At 47.5% G+C, this 18,199-nt stretch overlaps 1 protein-coding gene across 5 annotated transcripts in view; it reads right to left on the bottom strand.

The window, feature by feature from the left end:
- The window catches only part of DTX2 (deltex E3 ubiquitin ligase 2), a 68,223-nt gene that overhangs the window by 31,530 nt on the left and 18,494 nt on the right, over positions 1-18,199 (bottom strand). The window contains exons 1-2 of one of the 5 annotated variants that reach the window (XM_031967989.1): positions 11,045-11,167; positions 1,195-1,525 (exon numbers count right to left, since the gene is read on the bottom strand). In XM_031967989.1, coding sequence (XP_031823849.1) covers positions 1,195-1,435 — 241 coding nt within the window. In that variant the 5' untranslated portion in view covers positions 1,436-1,525; positions 11,045-11,167. Of the gene's footprint in view, positions 1-1,194; positions 1,526-10,174; positions 10,747-11,044; positions 11,168-18,199 lie in introns of those variants that run through there. The other 4 variants (XM_031967990.1, XM_031967988.1, XM_031967992.1 and 1 more) reach the window with 4 other exon arrangements.

The raw sequence follows: 18,199 nt of genomic DNA, 5'->3' as shown, positions 1-18,199 counted from the left end.
AAGGCTAAGATACCCAGCCTATGCCTCAGTTTCCCCATCTATCAAATGAGGAAGTGAGCACTCACTCCAAGAGCTCCTAGACTGAGCACTAGACAAATGTCCACTCTTGTTCTCCCACAGAGGAGATGAAGGCCAAGGAAAGAGCAGGGCTTGTCCTGTGGCCCCTACTGTGCACAGCAAAGCAGTGTGCACCCAGTAGGTGCTCAATAAAGAATTCTGTCAAATGAACAAATGGGATCAATCATCTAATAGAGCAAAGGGCAACACTAAGGAGAGGGGAAGGGGAAAAGCAGAGCAAGAACTCAGTGTCTGCCAGAATCAGATGTAACATCCAAACTCCACTCAGAGCCTGCTTGTGGAGGAGCGGAGGGGGGAAGAGGAGAGGGGAAAGGAGAAGAAGGGAAAGGAGAGAAGAGGGAGAGGAGATGGGGAGAGAAAGAGAGAGAGAGAAACAATGGAGGAGGGAGAGGAGGGGAAGAGGGAAAAAGAGGAGAGGGGAAGGGAGAGAAGGGGAAAGAAAGGGGGAGAGAAAAGGTGGAGGAGAAGGAGAGAAGGAAAAAGAAAGGGGAGGAGGATATAGGGAGGAAGAAAACAGGGAGGAAAGAGAGAGGAAGAAGGTAGAAGAGAAGGAGGGAAGGGGAGAAGAGGGAAAGGGAGAAGATCGAGGGGACAAAGAGAGAAAGGAAGGAGAGGGGAAGGAGAAGAATAAGAAGAGAGACACGCTTTAGAGAAAGCGTGTGAAGGAAGGGGAAAGACAGAGGAGATTTCCAGTGCTGACAAGGAGCCGCACTTGCCCTTGCCCTCTCCTGGTGCTCCATACAGGGGAGCTGCAAGACCAGCTGCACCAGGCAAGTGTATCTCCCAAAGGATGCTCAATCCTCTCTCAGTCTTCCCGTCTGCAGTCTCCTGACTCGACTCAGGGCCTAGGCCTTTCCGAGGCATCCCTCCCATGGGCCACTCAGGCCTGGGTGACTTCTCAGAGGAGTCAGTGACAGCAGTCAGGCCCTGTCAGACATCCCATCTTTGGAACCATTAAGACAGACACTCCCACTGTTCTGCTCAATGCAGAGCCACCTGATGATTAGTTGCTTCTTTCTCATTCCAAAGCCTCACAATGGAGCCTTTTAGGAACGAGGCAGGCTCCCTGCCGGTTCCCGGCTCCCCTCCCCATCGGTCCACCAGGCAATGTCTCACCTGTGTCCTGACGAAACTGGGTCCAGCTGGGAAGGTCGATGATGTAGGGCGCCAGCATGGGGTCGGCTTGGCCCAGGGGGATGCTGCTGGCTAAGCTTCCCAATCCAAAGCGCTGACCCTTCTGAATCATGAACTGCTGCTCTATATAGTTACACACAGTTGCACTGTAGGGGTGCCAGGTTCCAAGCTCATCCTGCCATTCCCACACAGCCACCACGACAGGGCTGGGGTACGCAGCCATCTTCTCGGGGGCCGGATTTCCCAGAAGGTCTTCACGCTACGTTGGCTTCGGGGCCTCTCTGAAGCTCATTGCTCATCACTTCCTTCACACCTGAAAAGTGGAATAACATAGACATTTTTATCAACAAGAATAACCATGCCTTGCATGAAACTGAGGAATATGGAGGAAACTATTAGAACAGAGGATTTGGCGGTTACAGTCCTGGTGCCTAAGAGTCGCACCTCAAGAAGCAAAGGCAGTGAGAGATGACTGGAGTAAGAACTCTGTTTAACAAGAGCACTGGGAAAACTGCAAAGTAATTTAGAATAAAATATAGTTAGAAACATCTTACACCACTTCCCCAGTGAACTCCAGATGGAGAAGCAAGGGAAATATAAAAGGTCACCACTTAAAAGAGAGAATGGAAGGAGGCATCTTTCCCAACTGCAATTGATCGTAAAAGCAAAAATAGACATTTTTGATGACAAACTTAAAAAGCTGTTACGTCAGCGAAACTCAATGTGTAGAGAAAAGGACAATAAAGGTCTCTAATAAAATTTGAAATCAAGATATAAAAATATAGAGAATTATAATGTGTAAGAACATAATAGATGGACAGAGGATATGAACAGCTTTCAAAAAGAGACTTACCAACTCAACAACTATTCTAAAGAATGCTCCAAATCAGTAATAAGAGAAATGCAAACCAAAACAACCGAGGTTTCACTTGCTACCTATCGGTAGATGCCCAAAGAGAACAGAAACCGGGAAGAGTGAGAAGGGTTATGGGAGGTCAGCACAATTAGGGACCGTTTGGGGATCTGTGCATTGGTTCAATAATTGTGGGGAAAAAATGTAAAATTAAAGACAATCGCTGACCTGAACATACTCTCCGACTAGTGATACAAAGGCTGGGTATATATTAAAGAACTCAAAGGTAAAAAGGGAAGAGCATAAACATCAATGCAAACTCAATGACCAATTTTGAGTTCAAAAGACCTGCCTTCCTCCTCCCTGTTCTTAAAAGGAATGACGCGCACCTTATGAGGCAGAACCAAAGTACTGATGGGCCTAGTTTAGCTTCCCTATTAGTACACCTTCTGGGCCTGACCCTACCATCCTTCAGTCACCCTTATCACCTCTCACCTGGATCACTGCAGCAGCCTCTTAATTTGGCCGGCTTTGCCAAACCAAGCTTCCAGGAGTTCCCCATTCAGAATACTTCTCATCCCATCTCCAAGTCTTTGCCCAGGTCTACAAAGCTCCTTCCTTCCCCCAAGTCAATTAGAATTTAGGGTTTCCTTCCAAACTCAGCTGGAGGTGGTGCTCTAGGGCCTGTCCCCACAAAATCATCTTGGATTTGCTTTGCACGTATCCTGAAGACATTTAGGTGCACACATCTCCCAGCATCCTCCCCAAACAGATTAGAAGCTCTTCCTGGATAGGGAACGTTTAGTGTCAAATGCATGTGGATTGATTCGTTGTCCAGGAGGGTTCAATGTGGAGAGAATGGGGGTTAACGGGCCGCAAAGTAAGAAAATAAATACTTGTTAAACAAAAGAAATTTAATTTAAAAAAAGAAACTGATAAAAAGGGTTTTGTTTTGTTTTTTAAAGGAAAGTATGTACAGTGAGAGAGGCACAAAATGGGGAGAAAGAGAGGCTCCCAGACTTAGCTCCAAGGAAGTTGGAGATCACTTAGGGCAAGAAAGCCCAATGACAAGGCCCGAGAGACACCAGTAGCCAATTGTAAAGGCAGAATTCAAAGCGAAACCCAAGTCAGAAATGGAGACCTTAGATGATGAGTAACTGGAAAAGTCACGAGGTCTCTCTAAGCTTTGTTCCCATATGAGTAAAATAGGGATGGTGTTCCTTGCCTCCGAGAAGTAGATGCTAGCTGGTCTGGCCATTAAAGTCAATCAGGCTTGCTAAGCAAACAGTTTAACTACCTGAAAGAGGGTGAGGAGGAAAGCACTCCAAGCATTAGCTTTTAAGTGCCCTTAAAATGGACCTGACACCCACAATTCACAGGGAACTGAGGCTGAGGTGGAGCTAAGAACCTGCAAAGAGAAGGAAAAGATACTTGTCCAGATTCGAGATCGGGGGCTTGAAGCTCAATAAAATCTTCACCATTTCAAAGCACAAGAGCAAGAAATGCAGAGCTGGCTGTGCTCAAAACCAACCTGGAAGATGAGGAAAAGGGCACTGCTGGCTCCAGCCGGCACACCTGCCAGAGCTGACTGCCCCTGCAGGGGCCTCCTGGATCCTACAACAGAAGCTCCTCCCCCAGGAGGCACTGGGCCCCAGGAGTGAGACAGCCTGAGGGGGGCCTCTGTGACTGGAATTAGCACCTTTACTGGGTCCAAGGATTCTAGGGCTGGTTTTAATTCCAATTCACAACGCTTTCACTGGGAGCTTCCTACAAGGCCAGGCCGGGCCAGGCCTTGGAGAGACCGGGTTGGCAGAACTGAATCACCCTGGATGTTCTGCACTTCCCGTTCTACTGGAAGAGCAGCCTGAAGAGCATTTCATGGCCACCCAGAGCTTTCACATACACAGGATTTCACTGATCCTCAACCCTGGGAGGCAGGGAGGCTGGCTATCATTCCCATTTCCCAGAGGAGGAACATGGCAGAAGGAGGTCTTCAAGCCCGGCCTTTCCCATGATGCCACAAGGTGTCTCAGCTGCCCTTGGAAAGCTTCGAGAAACTGGCCAAAGGTGCAAAGAGGCCAGAAAGCTCGTGACCAAAAAGCCCAAGGGGACTCTTGAGGGGACTTGGGAACCGTGGGGTTTCCACTGTCGGCCCCTGAAGATCCCCGCCCCCAATCCAGCCCTTGGGACTAAAGACAGAGAGACGGGCTGGGATGATCCTGGCCTGAATGACCTCGGCCCAGCAAGGCTGACCAAGGCCTCTCAGGAGCCCGGCCACGAAGACAAAAGACAAAACAGGGCCTGCCCTCTGATGGGCAGGAAGAGGCCTTGCTGAGGCTGTACGGCCATCCCCCTCCCCTTGGTAAGGGACCACGCAGTGTCTGCAGATCGATATTCTTCACAGGAGGAAATGCCAAACCAGGTCCAGGAAGCGGCTCTCCCAGTCCGCTCATTGTTAGCGCCCTTCACTTGGGCCTAGCAGAGGAGCATCAATCCACAAGGGGCGGCCCGGCCGACACCCTGAGGTCAAGCTGAGCACTCGGAAGGAAAGGAAGGAAATCTGAAATAAAGTCTTCAGTTTCTCAAAATGATCATGTCTTTTGAAAGCTGGGAGGAAGACTGGAGAGAGCAGGGACAAGGGTGGGAGACGACTGAATACAGGCGGAGACCCTCGTTCAGGGCTGGGATTAGAGCTGGAGGCAGCCGGGCACAAATTTGGGGTTGGAGCCGGAGGGGTGCGGGTTAAGGTTTGGGCTGGAAATGAATTTAGGTTTAGGTCAGAGGCATGAATTTAAGGTCAAGTTTACACTGAGTCCAGGGGAAGGTGGAGGAGCATTTGGGGTGGAGTCAGAAGTACAAATTCAGGGGAGGCGGAGCACATGTTTTAGGGTTGGTGCATGAACAGTGAGAGTAGGAGGCTTGCATGTAGCTCTGGAGTGAGACCTTTGGGTGAGATTACGGCTAGACTGAGGAGAACAGGGAGAACAGAAAAGGGAGAACTACCTAGTAGACTAAACAAGTGGTGAGTGCAGAAGGAGGGAGAGAGAGAATGGGGAGCGTGCTGAGAGAGAGAGAGTGTCAGAGACACACGGAGAAAGACACACACACACTCATACACGGGGTAAGGGAGGAAAGGAAGGGAGAGAGGGGGCAGAGAAAACCAAAATCAAGTTATTGCAACCAACGGGCCTGACAGAGGCAGGGGCCTTTACCAAATACGCCAGCGACCCCCAGACAAGAGTGGCTCTATGCTAATGGAGTGAGTCTTCTCATTCTTGGGATACTATCAGTGCTAATCATGCAATCACTCTCCCATTAACTTCAAGTACCATTAAATCTCACTCCCAAAGTATCTCCAGCCCTACAAATGGGGATTGCAGTTTTTAAGAAGAGAAAATAATTCTGAGTCAAGGGAAGGTGAGCGTTGCCGCATTTCCACCACTCAGGATAGCGTCCTTTTGCGAGCTTCTCATAAATAGCATGACCGGGCCCACAGATAGGTACACGAATGCATCCGTTCTACCTGAAAGGGATTTTCATTAAAAAGAAAATGCAGCCAAGCCTTTCTCGGCCTAGAAACCTTAAGGGAGCTTAAGGGTGTCGTGTCCCCCATACAAACTAGAGGGGGGGCCGTTACCTCCCCAGACCCCATAGAACATACTCCCGTCCATTCCTCATTGGCCTTTACACACACAAGACAGAATGGACCTACCCAAAAGCACCGAGGGGAAACAACAGTGACAAAACTATCGTTTGACCAACAGGAGACCCTCTGACAGCTCCAGCAACCTTTGCTGTGTCCAGCACTTTAGGACCTCTTGGACCCCAGCAGCCAATGCTGTCCTAGGGGTCTGCAAAAACATTGGAGTGGTTGGAATGAATTACGGCAAACAGTGGTTAAGTGATTTGCCCAGAATTATACTGTCTGTGCTGAATTTGAACTCGGGGCTTCCTGACCTCAGGCCTGGGTCTATCCCCTGAGCTACCCAACAGCAATCTTCCACACATAACTGCTGTTCAAGCTAAGCCCACTGGTCTGCCTTGAAGGACTTGGAGAATGGCCCTAGGAGGCAGAAGGCCAAAGCTCTAGTTCTGGTTTTGCCAGTTAGTTGTGTAACCTCTGAGTAAGATACTAAACTTCCCTGTGCCTCAGTCTCCTCCTCTGTAAAATGAAGCCGTTGGCTCTAAGGTCCTTCCACCATTGTCATTCTAGACTCTCTGGCTGGGCACTTTAAATATTTAAGAGCAAATCATTTTTCCAGAAGAAAACTTCTCTTTAAAAAATGTGCCAAAAATCAACAGTTGGGACATTTATCGGCCCAACGGTAATGGCATTGCAAACAGATTTGCCAGAAGTTACTCTGAGCCTTCTTGCACACAGCAGCTCCAAAAGGTGAGCCAATGATTCAATCAGGGAGTTCCATGGGGCTGAGAAGATGCCCCACCTGCCTTTGCCATGTCAATGAGCCTGGAAAACAGTGGGAATAGGGGCAAGGTACCTAGCCAGCGCCACCCTGGCATTCTTGGATCGAGGGAAACTAACCAGCTTGTCCCTTTTCCAAGGCTCCTTCCCTGACAGGGGAGCCGTATCTTCAGGACAGCGGCTGTCAGATTTACATTTTGTGGTTTGTCTGGGATCTCGGTAGACCAAGCGAGGCTCTCAGGATTCAGTGCAGGAGTTCTAAGCCATAACCTCAGTGCAGGCAAATAAAGCTCTGGACCTCTTCTCTGAATAACGTTTTTAAATGTGTAAAATATTTCAAAGAAAGCCAGTTATTACCCAGAGAAAGGACTGTGGGAACTGAGTGTGGATCAGAACACAGTATTTTCATTCTTTTAGTTGTTGTTTGCTTGCATTTTGTTTTCTCTCTCATTTTTTTCCTTTTTGATCTGATTTTTTTTTTTTCTTGTGCAGCATATTTGTGGAAATATGTATAGAAGAAACACAATGTTTAACATATATTGGATAACTTGCCATCTAAGGAAAGATGGGGGAAGGGAGAGAAAAAATTTGAAACAGTTTTTCAAGGCTGAATGTTGAAAATTATCTCTGCATATGTTGTGAAAATAAAAGGCTTTAATAATAACTGGGGAAAAAAAAAAAAGAAAGTGGTTACTTTGAAATGTAAATTATTTTCTCATTCAAGTCCTATGGTCCCCTAAAATCTATCCACAGACCCCTGGGTTCATGAATTCCAGAAAAGAACCCGTTATCTATTGCTGACCCTTCAAAAAAGAGGAAATGCTTGTTCACTTGTTCAAGGCCACAGAGCCGGGGACCAGCGGAGGGCCCGGTGTTTTTGACCCAAGTCCTCTTGGTTTTGCTCTGAGGATCATCAAGCATGCGGGCATCAGTCCTTAGGCCCCAAGGGACATGAGGCCTAAAATGGCCTAAAGCTTCTCAGCCCCAGAAGCCCAACTTTCCCCTGGATCAATATATCTCAAGGATGTGAGAGCAGTTGCCAAGACTGGGCCACAACCACTTTACAATTTGGCCCAAGGTCTCAGAGAGCTGCTGGGACAGAAAAACCCAGCTGGCAATCAGAATCTCCCAGCCTGCCCAGGCCGGTCTCTGGACAACAGATGCAGAGTCCAGGCAGATTTTCAAAGCCTTCCCAGCTTATCTTCAGCTGGCAACGTCTTTGAGAGCCCACGAGGGGCCTGCGTGCCATCAGGAGGCATCAGAGAGGAATGTAATGGAAAAGTAAAGCATTGGGTCCTCTGATTCTGATTAACAGCTCGGTTCCTCAATCAAAGGGCCACCTACCATCAGGACAACGCCAGGCTTCCGAGCGCTGTCAGTGCTGTGCCACCTTGGAAATCAAGGCCGGACCCAGTGAGATTAAAGGCGACTTGACATGACACAACATGTCAGCAGGATGATTACATAAGGAAACCCAACAGTGTTGGCCCTGAACTTCGCCAGGTGGCCAGCAAGAAGAGAACACTTTGTATTAGAACGCACCAAAGCTACCAGGAACAAAAAAGTCAGAATACAAATTTCCCTTGTAGACTTTCAGGCAACTCTCAAGGGAGCCTGACTAGGGTAAAGATAATCCTCCAAGCCTAGTTCAGCTGGCAGAAAGCCATCTCCCGGCCCCAGCCCCCACGTGCCCCCTCTTCCCTCCTTTATCGAAAGGAAAGCTAGTGTCCTCTCTGTCCGACCTCTTCCCTCCGGCCCAGCAAAGCTGGGCACATGGAAGGGAAACTCCTAGTCTGATTTGCATTTTGATATAAAACAAGAGCCACAGAAACCAGACGAATGGCAGAGGCTTGCTGACTCAGCCCCACAAATTCCAAGGCCCATCTGTGTCTGTCTGCCAACCAACGACGAGGGAGATCAGATTTTAATTGAAAAACAGCAGTGACGGAAACAAAGCACAGCTGTTGAACTGTCTCCCCGCAGCCGCCGGGCTCGGAACCGGAGGACTCGTTTCCAAAATCCGGAGGATCTCGCACAAGGTTCAGTGATCCCTTCCCTCTTCTCAGCTACAAACTGAGGGAGTAACACCAGGTCAGAGCTTAGCCCTTGGACCTGAACACCCGCACCCGTCTCCTTTCCCTGTGCGGGACGGGAAAAGTGGAGTTACAAGCACAGCCACCGAGCGGAGCCAAGAAAGGCACCAGTCCTTGATTTCAAGCCGCCGGGATCCCGGCGCTGGATGGCGCACGGAGCATTAGGAGGAAAGCACCGGGTCATTTTTCCTCAAAGACCCAGACTTGGCCAGTGCTTCTTGCTCCCGCGCGAGTTGTCTGGACGCGCAGGTCTGATGGGGAGAACTATTCTCCCCCTAACAAACTGGGTCCCGCCTCTTCAGGGGGATCCAATGGACTGTTCCATCTGTCCCCAAGCTCCCTCAGTCCCTGAGAGCCGAGACATCTTCTGTGCGAAGTCACGGTGACCCGCACGCACGTTGCTTTCAGGGAAGGGCAGGGGATAAGCGTTTGTTCACTGCCAGTTACGAGCCGGGCCGGCGCTAAATGCTCACAAACATCATCTCCGCAATCCTGGCGCTAATCCCGGAGGTGGGCGCTCTACTATCCCCCTTTCTCGGCGGAGGCAGGCAGCGCTGGGGGACTCGCCAGCTCCCGGGGACTCGCCAGCTCCCGAAGCGGCTCGGGGCCCTCCTGACCGTGCCGGAGCGGGGGCTTGCCCACATCGGGGGGCTCTCCCCGTGGGCTCTGCCACGCTTGCTCCCGGAGCTCTCCCCCATTAACGCTTTCGGGAGGGAGCGGAGAGCATCCCCTACTGGGGGGGGGGGGGGTCCCCGGCCAGGCCCGCGTTTCCCCGCAGTTGTTCCGCACGTGTGTCCCACTGACCGGTGCTGTTTGCTCGGGCGGGGCGCCAGCTCCCGGGGACGGGGCGCCAGCTCCCGGGGACGGGGCGCCAGCTCCCGGGGACGGGGCGCGTCGCTGTGTACCCCCAGTGCCGGGCTGAGAGCGCCTCCCGGGCGCTTCCCCCGCACTACCGGCCTGCCCCGCGGCCGGAGCCCGCTCCCGGAGCCGGAGGAAGCCGAGGCTGCCCTTCTGCGGGGGGCGTCAGCGCCCCCGCCACAAAGGGGCTGAGAAAGGGGAAACTTGGAAACAAGCCCGAAATTTCCAGAAGCCCGCGCGGCCCCGGCCTTTTCTGGCCAGACCTCGGACCCTCCCCAGGGAGCAGAAACCCGGCGGCGGAGAACAAGCCCTGCGAGCCTGCGGGAGGGCCGGACGCGGAACCTGGCCCTAACCATCCCAAGGGTCCCCGGCCCCCGCGCGGGTCCCTCCGGGAAGGTCCCTCCGATGTCCCACGGCCCCCGGCTGCCCCCGAGCTCGGACCTCCGGCCCCTCCTCGCCGCCCCCTCCTCGCCACGGAGACCCCCCCCCGCCCCGCCCCTTCCAGGCTTCTTCCTCACGTGGCCCCTCCCCCTCGCAGCCCCCTCCCCGGGCCGCCCCCTCCCCGGGCCGCCCCCTCCCCGGGCCGCCCCCTCCCCTGTTCCTCTGCCTCGCGCTCCCCCCGCATCCAGCCCCCTCTCCGCAGCCCTCCCTGACCCGGACCCCCCTCCTAACCCCATCCCCAGCCCCCCCGCCGCAGCCCCCGGGCCCGGGCCTCCGGTGCGGGACGCTTCTCACCAGGGCTCCAGGTTGCTTGGGGCCGCGAGGCTTCAGTCGGCTGGCGGCAGCAAGGCCCGGTCCGGTCCAGGCCGGGCTCGGCTCTGAGGAAGGGCCGAGGGACCGGACCGACAGAGAGAGGAGGGGAAGCAGCCACACTGAAACTCCGGCGTCGCCGCTCCGCCAAGCCCTCGGCGCGCATGCCCCGGCGCGCGGCCCTCTGGGACTTGTAGTATCGAGGGCCAGGCCGACGGCCTCCCTCACCAGTTCGGACCCTTCCGGGGGCAGGGAGGAGCCCCGGGCGCGCGTGCGCACTCCCGGCTCGTGTTCGGGAAGGCGGGGCTGACTTGGCAGGAGACTGGCCGAAGCCGGGCTGGAGAGACGCGCGCTGCTGGAGGCAGGAGCGGGGGCTTCGAGCCACATCGTGTGCGCCGCGCGCCGCCCCCACGTTCTTTCCGCAAACTTTCTAACTCGGCGGCCTCTGCCCTCTCCAAAGTTAGGCGCGGTCTTTAATGCCTCCCCCGGTCCCGCCACCACGCCCTCCGGAGCCTTCTGCCTCTCTGGCCGCTCCGCCTCCGTCCCCTCCCCCACCGGAGGTTCCCCAGGGTGCTCCTGGGCCCTCGGTCCCCGGACGGCTCCCGCAGGGAATGGCCCTCAAACCCGTGACCTCTCCCCGCCCCCCCCCGGGGCAGCCCCAAACCGTTGTAGCTTAAGCTCAGAAGGCCCCCAGCCCAACTTGGCGTCTTTGCCCCCTGCTCTCCGTCCTTCTCCGCATCCCGCGCCTCCTGCCGCGCGAATCTTTCTTCCCGCTTTTATCGCTGATCAGACGCTTCTGGAAGCGTCTGGAAGCCACTGGTGGCGCTGGCCGCCTGGAACTGGAGCCGGGCTCACCATCTGACACCATCTTGCCTTCTCCGCCCCATCGCCATCCTCTGCCCGAGCTCCGGGAGCCCTGCGAGTCCTGTTCTCCTCCGCCGCGGCTCCTCTCTCACTGCTGAGGGGGCGCAGCCCCGGGGAAGGATGTAACAATGACCCCGCGGCCCGCTGGCCCGGGGAGTAACGGAGCCAGAAAGGATTGCCCCCCTGCCCCGGTTCCCTCTGTATGACCAAGATGCGCAAGCCGCAAATACTGCAGTTCCCAGGCAGCAGGCAGCTGGTCGGTGATAACAATTTCTTTTATTATAGCTTTTTATTTACAAGTTATATACTCGGGTAATTCTGCAGCGTTGACAGCTGCCAAACCTTTTGCTCCAACTTTTCCCCACCCCCTCCCCTAGATGGCAGGATGACCCATGCATGTTAAATATGTTAAAGTATACATTAAATACACAATAAGTATACCTGACCAAACCGTTATTGTGCTGTACAAAAAGAATCGGACTCTGAAATAGCGCACGATTAGCCTGTGAAGGAAATCCAAAATTAGGCGGACAAAAAGAGGGATTGGGAATTCAATGTAATGGTTTTTAGTCATCTCCCAGGGTTCTTTCTCTGGGCATAGCTCAACCAAATCATTTCCAATGGAGCAGTAATGAATGAACCAGCTACACCCAGAGAAAGAACTCTGGGAGATGACTAAAAACCATTACATTGAATTCCCAATCCCTTATTTATACCTGCATTTTTGATTTCCTTCACAAGCTAATTGTACAATATTTCAGAGTCCGATTCTTTGTACAGCAAAATAACGTTTTAGTCATGTATACTATTATGTATCTAATTTATATTTTAATGTATTTAACATCTACTGTCATCCTGCCATCTAAAGGAAGGAAATGAAATGAGGGTGAAAAATTGGAACAAGAGGTTTGGCAATTGTTAATGCTGTAAAGTTACCCATGTATATATCCTGTAAATAAAAGGCTATTAAATAAAAAAAGAAAAAAAAAAAAAAAAGGAAATGGTTTGGTTGATCTCATTGCTGAGGATGGCCTGGTCCATCAGAACTGGTCATCATATAGTATTGTTGTTGAAGTATAGAATGATCTCCTGGTCCTGCTCATTTCACTCAGCAAGTGATAATAATTTCTGTAGCTAATGGGCAACAATGATGAGGTTCTTAAAGTTTATGCAGATCCAAAACAAAATTTCGTGTCAATTACTTGACCTAGCCCAGAGAATTATGGGTATTGCATATTACACCCCACCCCCAGCCCTCATGGAACTTAAAATTCCCTGAGGATGGTATATGATATGGCAAACATACATATATACAAAATATGGATATAAGGATGACTAATATGGAAATATGTTTAACATGACGGTACATGTATAATCTTTTATCAGATTGCTTGCTATCTTGAGGAGGGACAGAGGAAAATTTGGAGCTCAAAAACTTACAAAGATGAATTTTGAAAACTATCTTTACATGAAATTTAAAAAATAAATTGCTATTAAACAAATACTAACATAAAAATTGTTTTTAACTCCTTCCTATTACCTTGTTTGTTTTTGCAGGGTGTGGGGGAGCAGCAATTAATACACAACTGATAAGGTTACTCTGCAGCTGGGGAAAGTGGGGTGACTTCAGATATGGCCCATTATGCCCCTCTCTGATCCTTAAGGAATGCTATCTGCTCTTTGAGATCCAGCTGCCTCTAGTAATGTGGGCTAGGAAAAAAAACAACAACAATCAGGGTCTCCCCAGCTTGATCTCTCTGTCTCACAGACAAGATCCCCCCCATCTTTGATGAAGAAAAACTAGGAGAAGGGATATCCCTGAGAAGAGCTTTATTAAGCAGGATTCTGTTTATGGGATAAACAGAATCCAGGATCTTGCTTGGGAGAGGCTCAGCCCAAGCGGGTTAGGAGCCAATGCCTTGAGGTCTAAGAGTGAACACTCCACTCTATTACAACCCTCAGAAGAGGAATCTGGCAAAATTTTAAAAAAAAAAGATGGACCAGAGAGGGATATCTATTATTAAATGATCTAGCATAACTTTAGATTAAGTGATGAAAAAGTCTTTGTTCAACTTGAGTAATGGGCATAAAAAGTGTTCTTATTGACTAAAGAAACTTTGCAATGACTTATGAGGCTTGTATAAAACAAGCTCAGAACTGGGGAGATAAAATATTTATTAATCCTTGTGAAGGTTTTCTGGAGGCAGCCTTAGTCTCAGTTGAAATAAAATTACTCCAAAATTGCACCCAGCTGGCAAAAATGCAAACGTTTATTTCTCCTTCCAAAGTAGCCCGGTTAGTTGAGGCCTATCTCTCTGCCTGGCTCCAAGAGATCTTGCAGCTTTGTCCTTGGCTTCTACCTCTGCTTTCCTCAGCCTCCAGCCAGCACCAAGGTAGAAGATACGAGGAATCTCTCTTGCCTCAAAGATAGGGCTTGTAGGCTTTCTTCCAGAGTGCTCTGTCTCCTAAGTCCCACAAGAAGAAACTCAGCCCAAGCTTCAAAAGCTCCCTATATATGTGATCTCCCAAAGGTTAACTCCGCCTTCTGGAGGGAGAGGGATTCTGGGTTATCTCCCAGAGTGCTCTCTGGCCATAAGGGAGGTGTGAATTCAAACTAAGCCCTACTAAGCCCTGCATCCTCCCACATGTGTGAACTCCATTGAGTACTTAGATACTTATGAGCTCTCTAAAGGTGTGAACACAAGCATTGTTCAATCAGTTCCACTTAGTACCTTGTTTCAAGTTCTGGCCCAAAATAACTCTTTCTAAGATTAAATTAACTCCAATGGTTTAACAGTTTGTAAAAGATTCCAACAAATCCTGATTATGTATCAGACACTATGCTAAGCCCTGTGGATACAGATATGAAGGAGGGAGGAAAGAGAGACAGAGAGACATTGTGTACGATGATCTCTTGGTTCTGCTCACTTCATTCAATATCAGTTCACATAAGTCTCTCCAGACCTCCCTGAAATCATCCTGCTGGTCGTTTCTTATAGAATAATAATATTCCAAGAATATTCCATTCAAAAGTCGTAACTTATTCAGTCCTTCTCTAATTGATGGGCTCAGTTTCCAGTTCTTGCCACTACAGAAAAGGCTGCCACAAACATTTTTGCACATGTGGGTCCTTTCTCCTCTTTTATATCTTTTTGGGATTCTGGGAATATTTGTAAGAGAATGTGCTGCAGACATTTTGGAGGAGATGGTTGGGGAAGTTTTTTGCTCTTAAGATCTTGTGAGAATTGGTCTATCACTGGGTTCTAACCCTTGCCACATTTGACCTCTCATTCAACTGCTCATGTTCTGGGAAGTTCCTTTGTACCCAGTATCTAATTTAAGTCAGGAGGATCTGACTCATACACTCTGGAATAGAGGAACCAGATTAATATGTAATAGGGAAATGTTTAAGAAAATAAATAGAAAATAATAAAATAGAGAAAATAGAAAATAATTTTTAAAAATCAATAAATAATACAATAATAAAATAATAAAAATACAACAAACTGTGATTTTCTAAATCAAAATGAGGTATGAAGCTATTTATATTTGAGTGTGACACCTCTGGTTTAAACCAACTTCAATCATAATCAGTTTAGGAAACTTCATCTAATCCCCTTACTCAGGGTTAGCAAATTTTCTTAATCCCAATATCCCTGAGATTGTTAGAGGCTCTGTAGACCTGGCCACTCACTGACTGACTGTTCCTAAAATCCTTCTCCTTTGGTCCCTGTGAATCTGCCCCACAACAGTAATCAGATATAAGGACAGAGACCCAGAGGAGTTCTGTACTCTAAATGGGGACCACCCTCGGTCTGTACCCCTGCTGCTCATGCTTTCCCATGAGATTAAAGAGCTAAGGACCCAAATGTTTGGGTACCTGTGAATAATAACTATAATTTGTGATCACGATCACATCTGATTTTTCTTGGGACTTTCCAAGATCTCTTCACAGATAACATCTTAATAAATACTCCTGTAAGTATAGCTAATCATGTCAGCTGATAATCATGGGGAAAAGCCCCTGAAGAATTGAGGTTTAAGAAGCTATATGTATTATGGCTATCTTCTTACTATGAACTACAGGAGGGCAGATTATGTCTTATCTAAATTTATATCTAAATTTCCCATCCTTTCTAGACACAGATGGTGCTTTGCATACAGTAGCTATTAAGAAATGTTTGTTGAATGAATGCACCCACATACATCAACTTAGAAAACAGGCCCTTGGCAGGCTTTAGTGTTCCAGTGTGCCCTAGGAAGTCAATAAGAAGGGGCCCTGAAGTCAGGAAAGCTTTGATCATGAAGGTGGGAGTTGAGTTTGGCTTTGAAGAAATGTACAGAATTTGAAGAGACCCAGAGGAAGCCAGAGGTCATACCAGAGTAGATTAGAAATTAATTAGTTAATTCGAGATGAAAGAGAGAAGGGACAAGTGACCAATTCTCAAATTCCTAAGGGTACAAGTCATTTGCTTTCAAAGGGGATAAATCTCACAGAAGGTTTTTCACTAAAACTAGCATTATTCTGCCCAGCATGGAACCATGAACTCTCTTTGAGCTGAGAGCTGTGTGAAGGGAGATAGAGAGTCTGGGAGATAGCTGGGAGGAACTCCCCCTTCTTTTTGCACTTTATTTCACAGACTGTCTGATACATCATGATGGGGATTGTGCCATTGGGTTTTCCCAGAGAGATGGAGTTTTTCTGGGGTGTTTCTCGGTTTTCTCCAAAGCTGAATGAACACTGTAGTCTAATACTAGGTGGAAGGAATAGGTTATCGGGACAGAGTCTCAGCTAATAGAGATGTTTTCAAAGGCCAGGGCAGTCTAGGAAAACTGTATCACGGTGGAAAGAACATTAGTTACAGAACCGACCTACTAGAATTCAAGTCCCAGTTCTGGAACTGATTTTGGGCAAGTCCTCTGTAAAATGAGGGCTTTGGCTTCTGAGGTCCCCACAGCTCCAAACCGGAGCCTCTTCCCATTGTTCACTCACCTGCAAATAGTGAGTACTTGCTAGAAAGCACTGCATCTCACTGGGGTCAGTCTTGCAAAAACTGCCATCTTGCACTGTTTGACACCCCAGCCATTGTGATTTACGCACTGGGGTCAGCTCAAGAGAAGCTACACATCTCATTAAGGAGTTGGGACTGCTACTTATGATTCAGGTCCATTTCATGCGTTCATCATCTTGATATCTCCCCAACATCTACTTCCCCAGTAAATCTCACTTATTATAGTAAAGGTCACAGCTCTGAAAGTCTAAGGAATTCTTCAAAGGAGAAGTAAGATAAATATTCAGTGTACAATATGAATTGGGCGTAGATCAGGTGGTGTAAGATTTCACAGAAAGAAAGGCTAAATAGAGAATCATGGTGGATGTTATTTAACTATTTAAGCAGGATTTAGTAGCTTAATTGATAGCTACAATCTCCTAGGAGGTTAGAAAGGCTTCTAAGTTAGCCAAGCTCAAGAGTGTTTTAAAAATGTATTTTTATTTTTATTTATTTCATTAAATATTTCCCAATTACATTAAAAATTTTAACACTTTTTTTTTATTTAATAGCCTTTTATTTACAGGATATATACATGGGTAACTTTACAGCATTAACAATTGCCAAACCTCTTGTTCCAATTTTCCCTCTTACCCCCACCCCTCCCTAGATGGAGGATACCAGTAGATTTAAATATATTAAAATATAAATTAGATACACAATAAGTATACCACCAAAACGTTTTTTCTTGAAAAAGAATCAGACTCTAAATATTTACAATTAGCTTTGAAATCAAAAATCAGGTTATAAATAAAGGGTTAGAATTCAATTAATGGTTTTTGTCATCTCCCAGGTTTTTTTCTAGGCATACTAGTTCAGTTCATTACTGCTCCATTAGAAATGATTTGGTTGATCCGTTGCAGGATGGCCTGATCCATCGAACTGGTCATCATATAGTATTTTGTTAAGTATAAATTGATCCTTTCCTCCATTTCCTCACATCAGTTCATTAAGTCTCCAGGCCTTTCTAAATTATCCTGTTGGTTTTTTCTTACAGAACAGTAATATTCCATAATTTTCATATACCACAATTTTTTAACCATTTCTCAACTATGGACATCCATTCAGTTTCAGTTTTAGCCACTACAAAAGGGTTGCCACAAACATTCGTGCACAACAGGTCCCTTTCCCTTCTTTAAATCTCGGGATATAATCCCACTATTCTCTGGATCAAAGGGATAACATTTTTAAACATAGTTAAAACTCTCCCAAAATGGTTTGAATTCGTTCCAAACTCCACCAACTCATCAATGTCCCAGTTTTCCCATCCCCTCCAACAATCATCATTATTTTTCCTGTCTTTTTAATCGCAGGTGTGTTAGTATCTTAAATTGTCTTAATTTGCATTTCTCGATTAATAATGACTTGGAGCATCTTTTCATATGACTAGAAATGTTTCAATTTCTTCATCTGAGAATTGTCTTTCATATCCTTTGACCATTTTTCAATTGGAGAATGGCTTGATTTTTATAAATTAGAGTTAATTATATATTTTGGAAATGAGGCCTTTATCAGAACCTTTGACTGTAAAATATTTTCCCATTTTCTTCCCTTCTAATCTTGTCTGCATTAGTTTTTTTTACAAAAACTTTTCAGTTTATATAATAAAATTTTTATTTGTGATCATAATGATCTCTAGTTCTTTTTTGAAACCTTCCCCCCACAGGTCTGAAGGTAAACTATCTTGTTCCTCTAATTTATTAATAATTTCATTCTTTATCCTAGGTCATGAACCCATTTATTATCTTTTTCGGTTAAGTATGGATCAACCTAGTTTCTAATTTGTTTAATTTTCCCAACAATTTTATCAAACAGTAGTTCTTATCCCAAAAGCTGGGATCTTTGGGTTTATCAAAGACTAGGTTGCTATATTTTTGACTTTTTCCTTAACCTAATCTATTCCACTGATCAACTAATCTATTCCTTGCCAATACCAAATAGTTTTTGGTAACTGCTGCTCTATAATATAATTTTAGATCTGGTAAGCTAAGCCACCATCATTTATTTTTTCATTAATTCCTTGAAATTCTTATTTTTGTTTTCCATATGAACTTTGTTTTTTTTCTAGGTCATTAAAATATTTTTGAATCTGATT

This window comes from Sarcophilus harrisii, chromosome 4 (assembly GCF_902635505.1).
Source record: "Sarcophilus harrisii chromosome 4, mSarHar1.11, whole genome shotgun sequence".
Taxonomy (NCBI): Eukaryota; Metazoa; Chordata; class Mammalia; order Dasyuromorphia; family Dasyuridae; genus Sarcophilus; species Sarcophilus harrisii.
The sequence above is the reverse complement of the archived record's forward strand: the minus strand, read 5'-3'. Positions and strand labels throughout refer to the sequence as shown.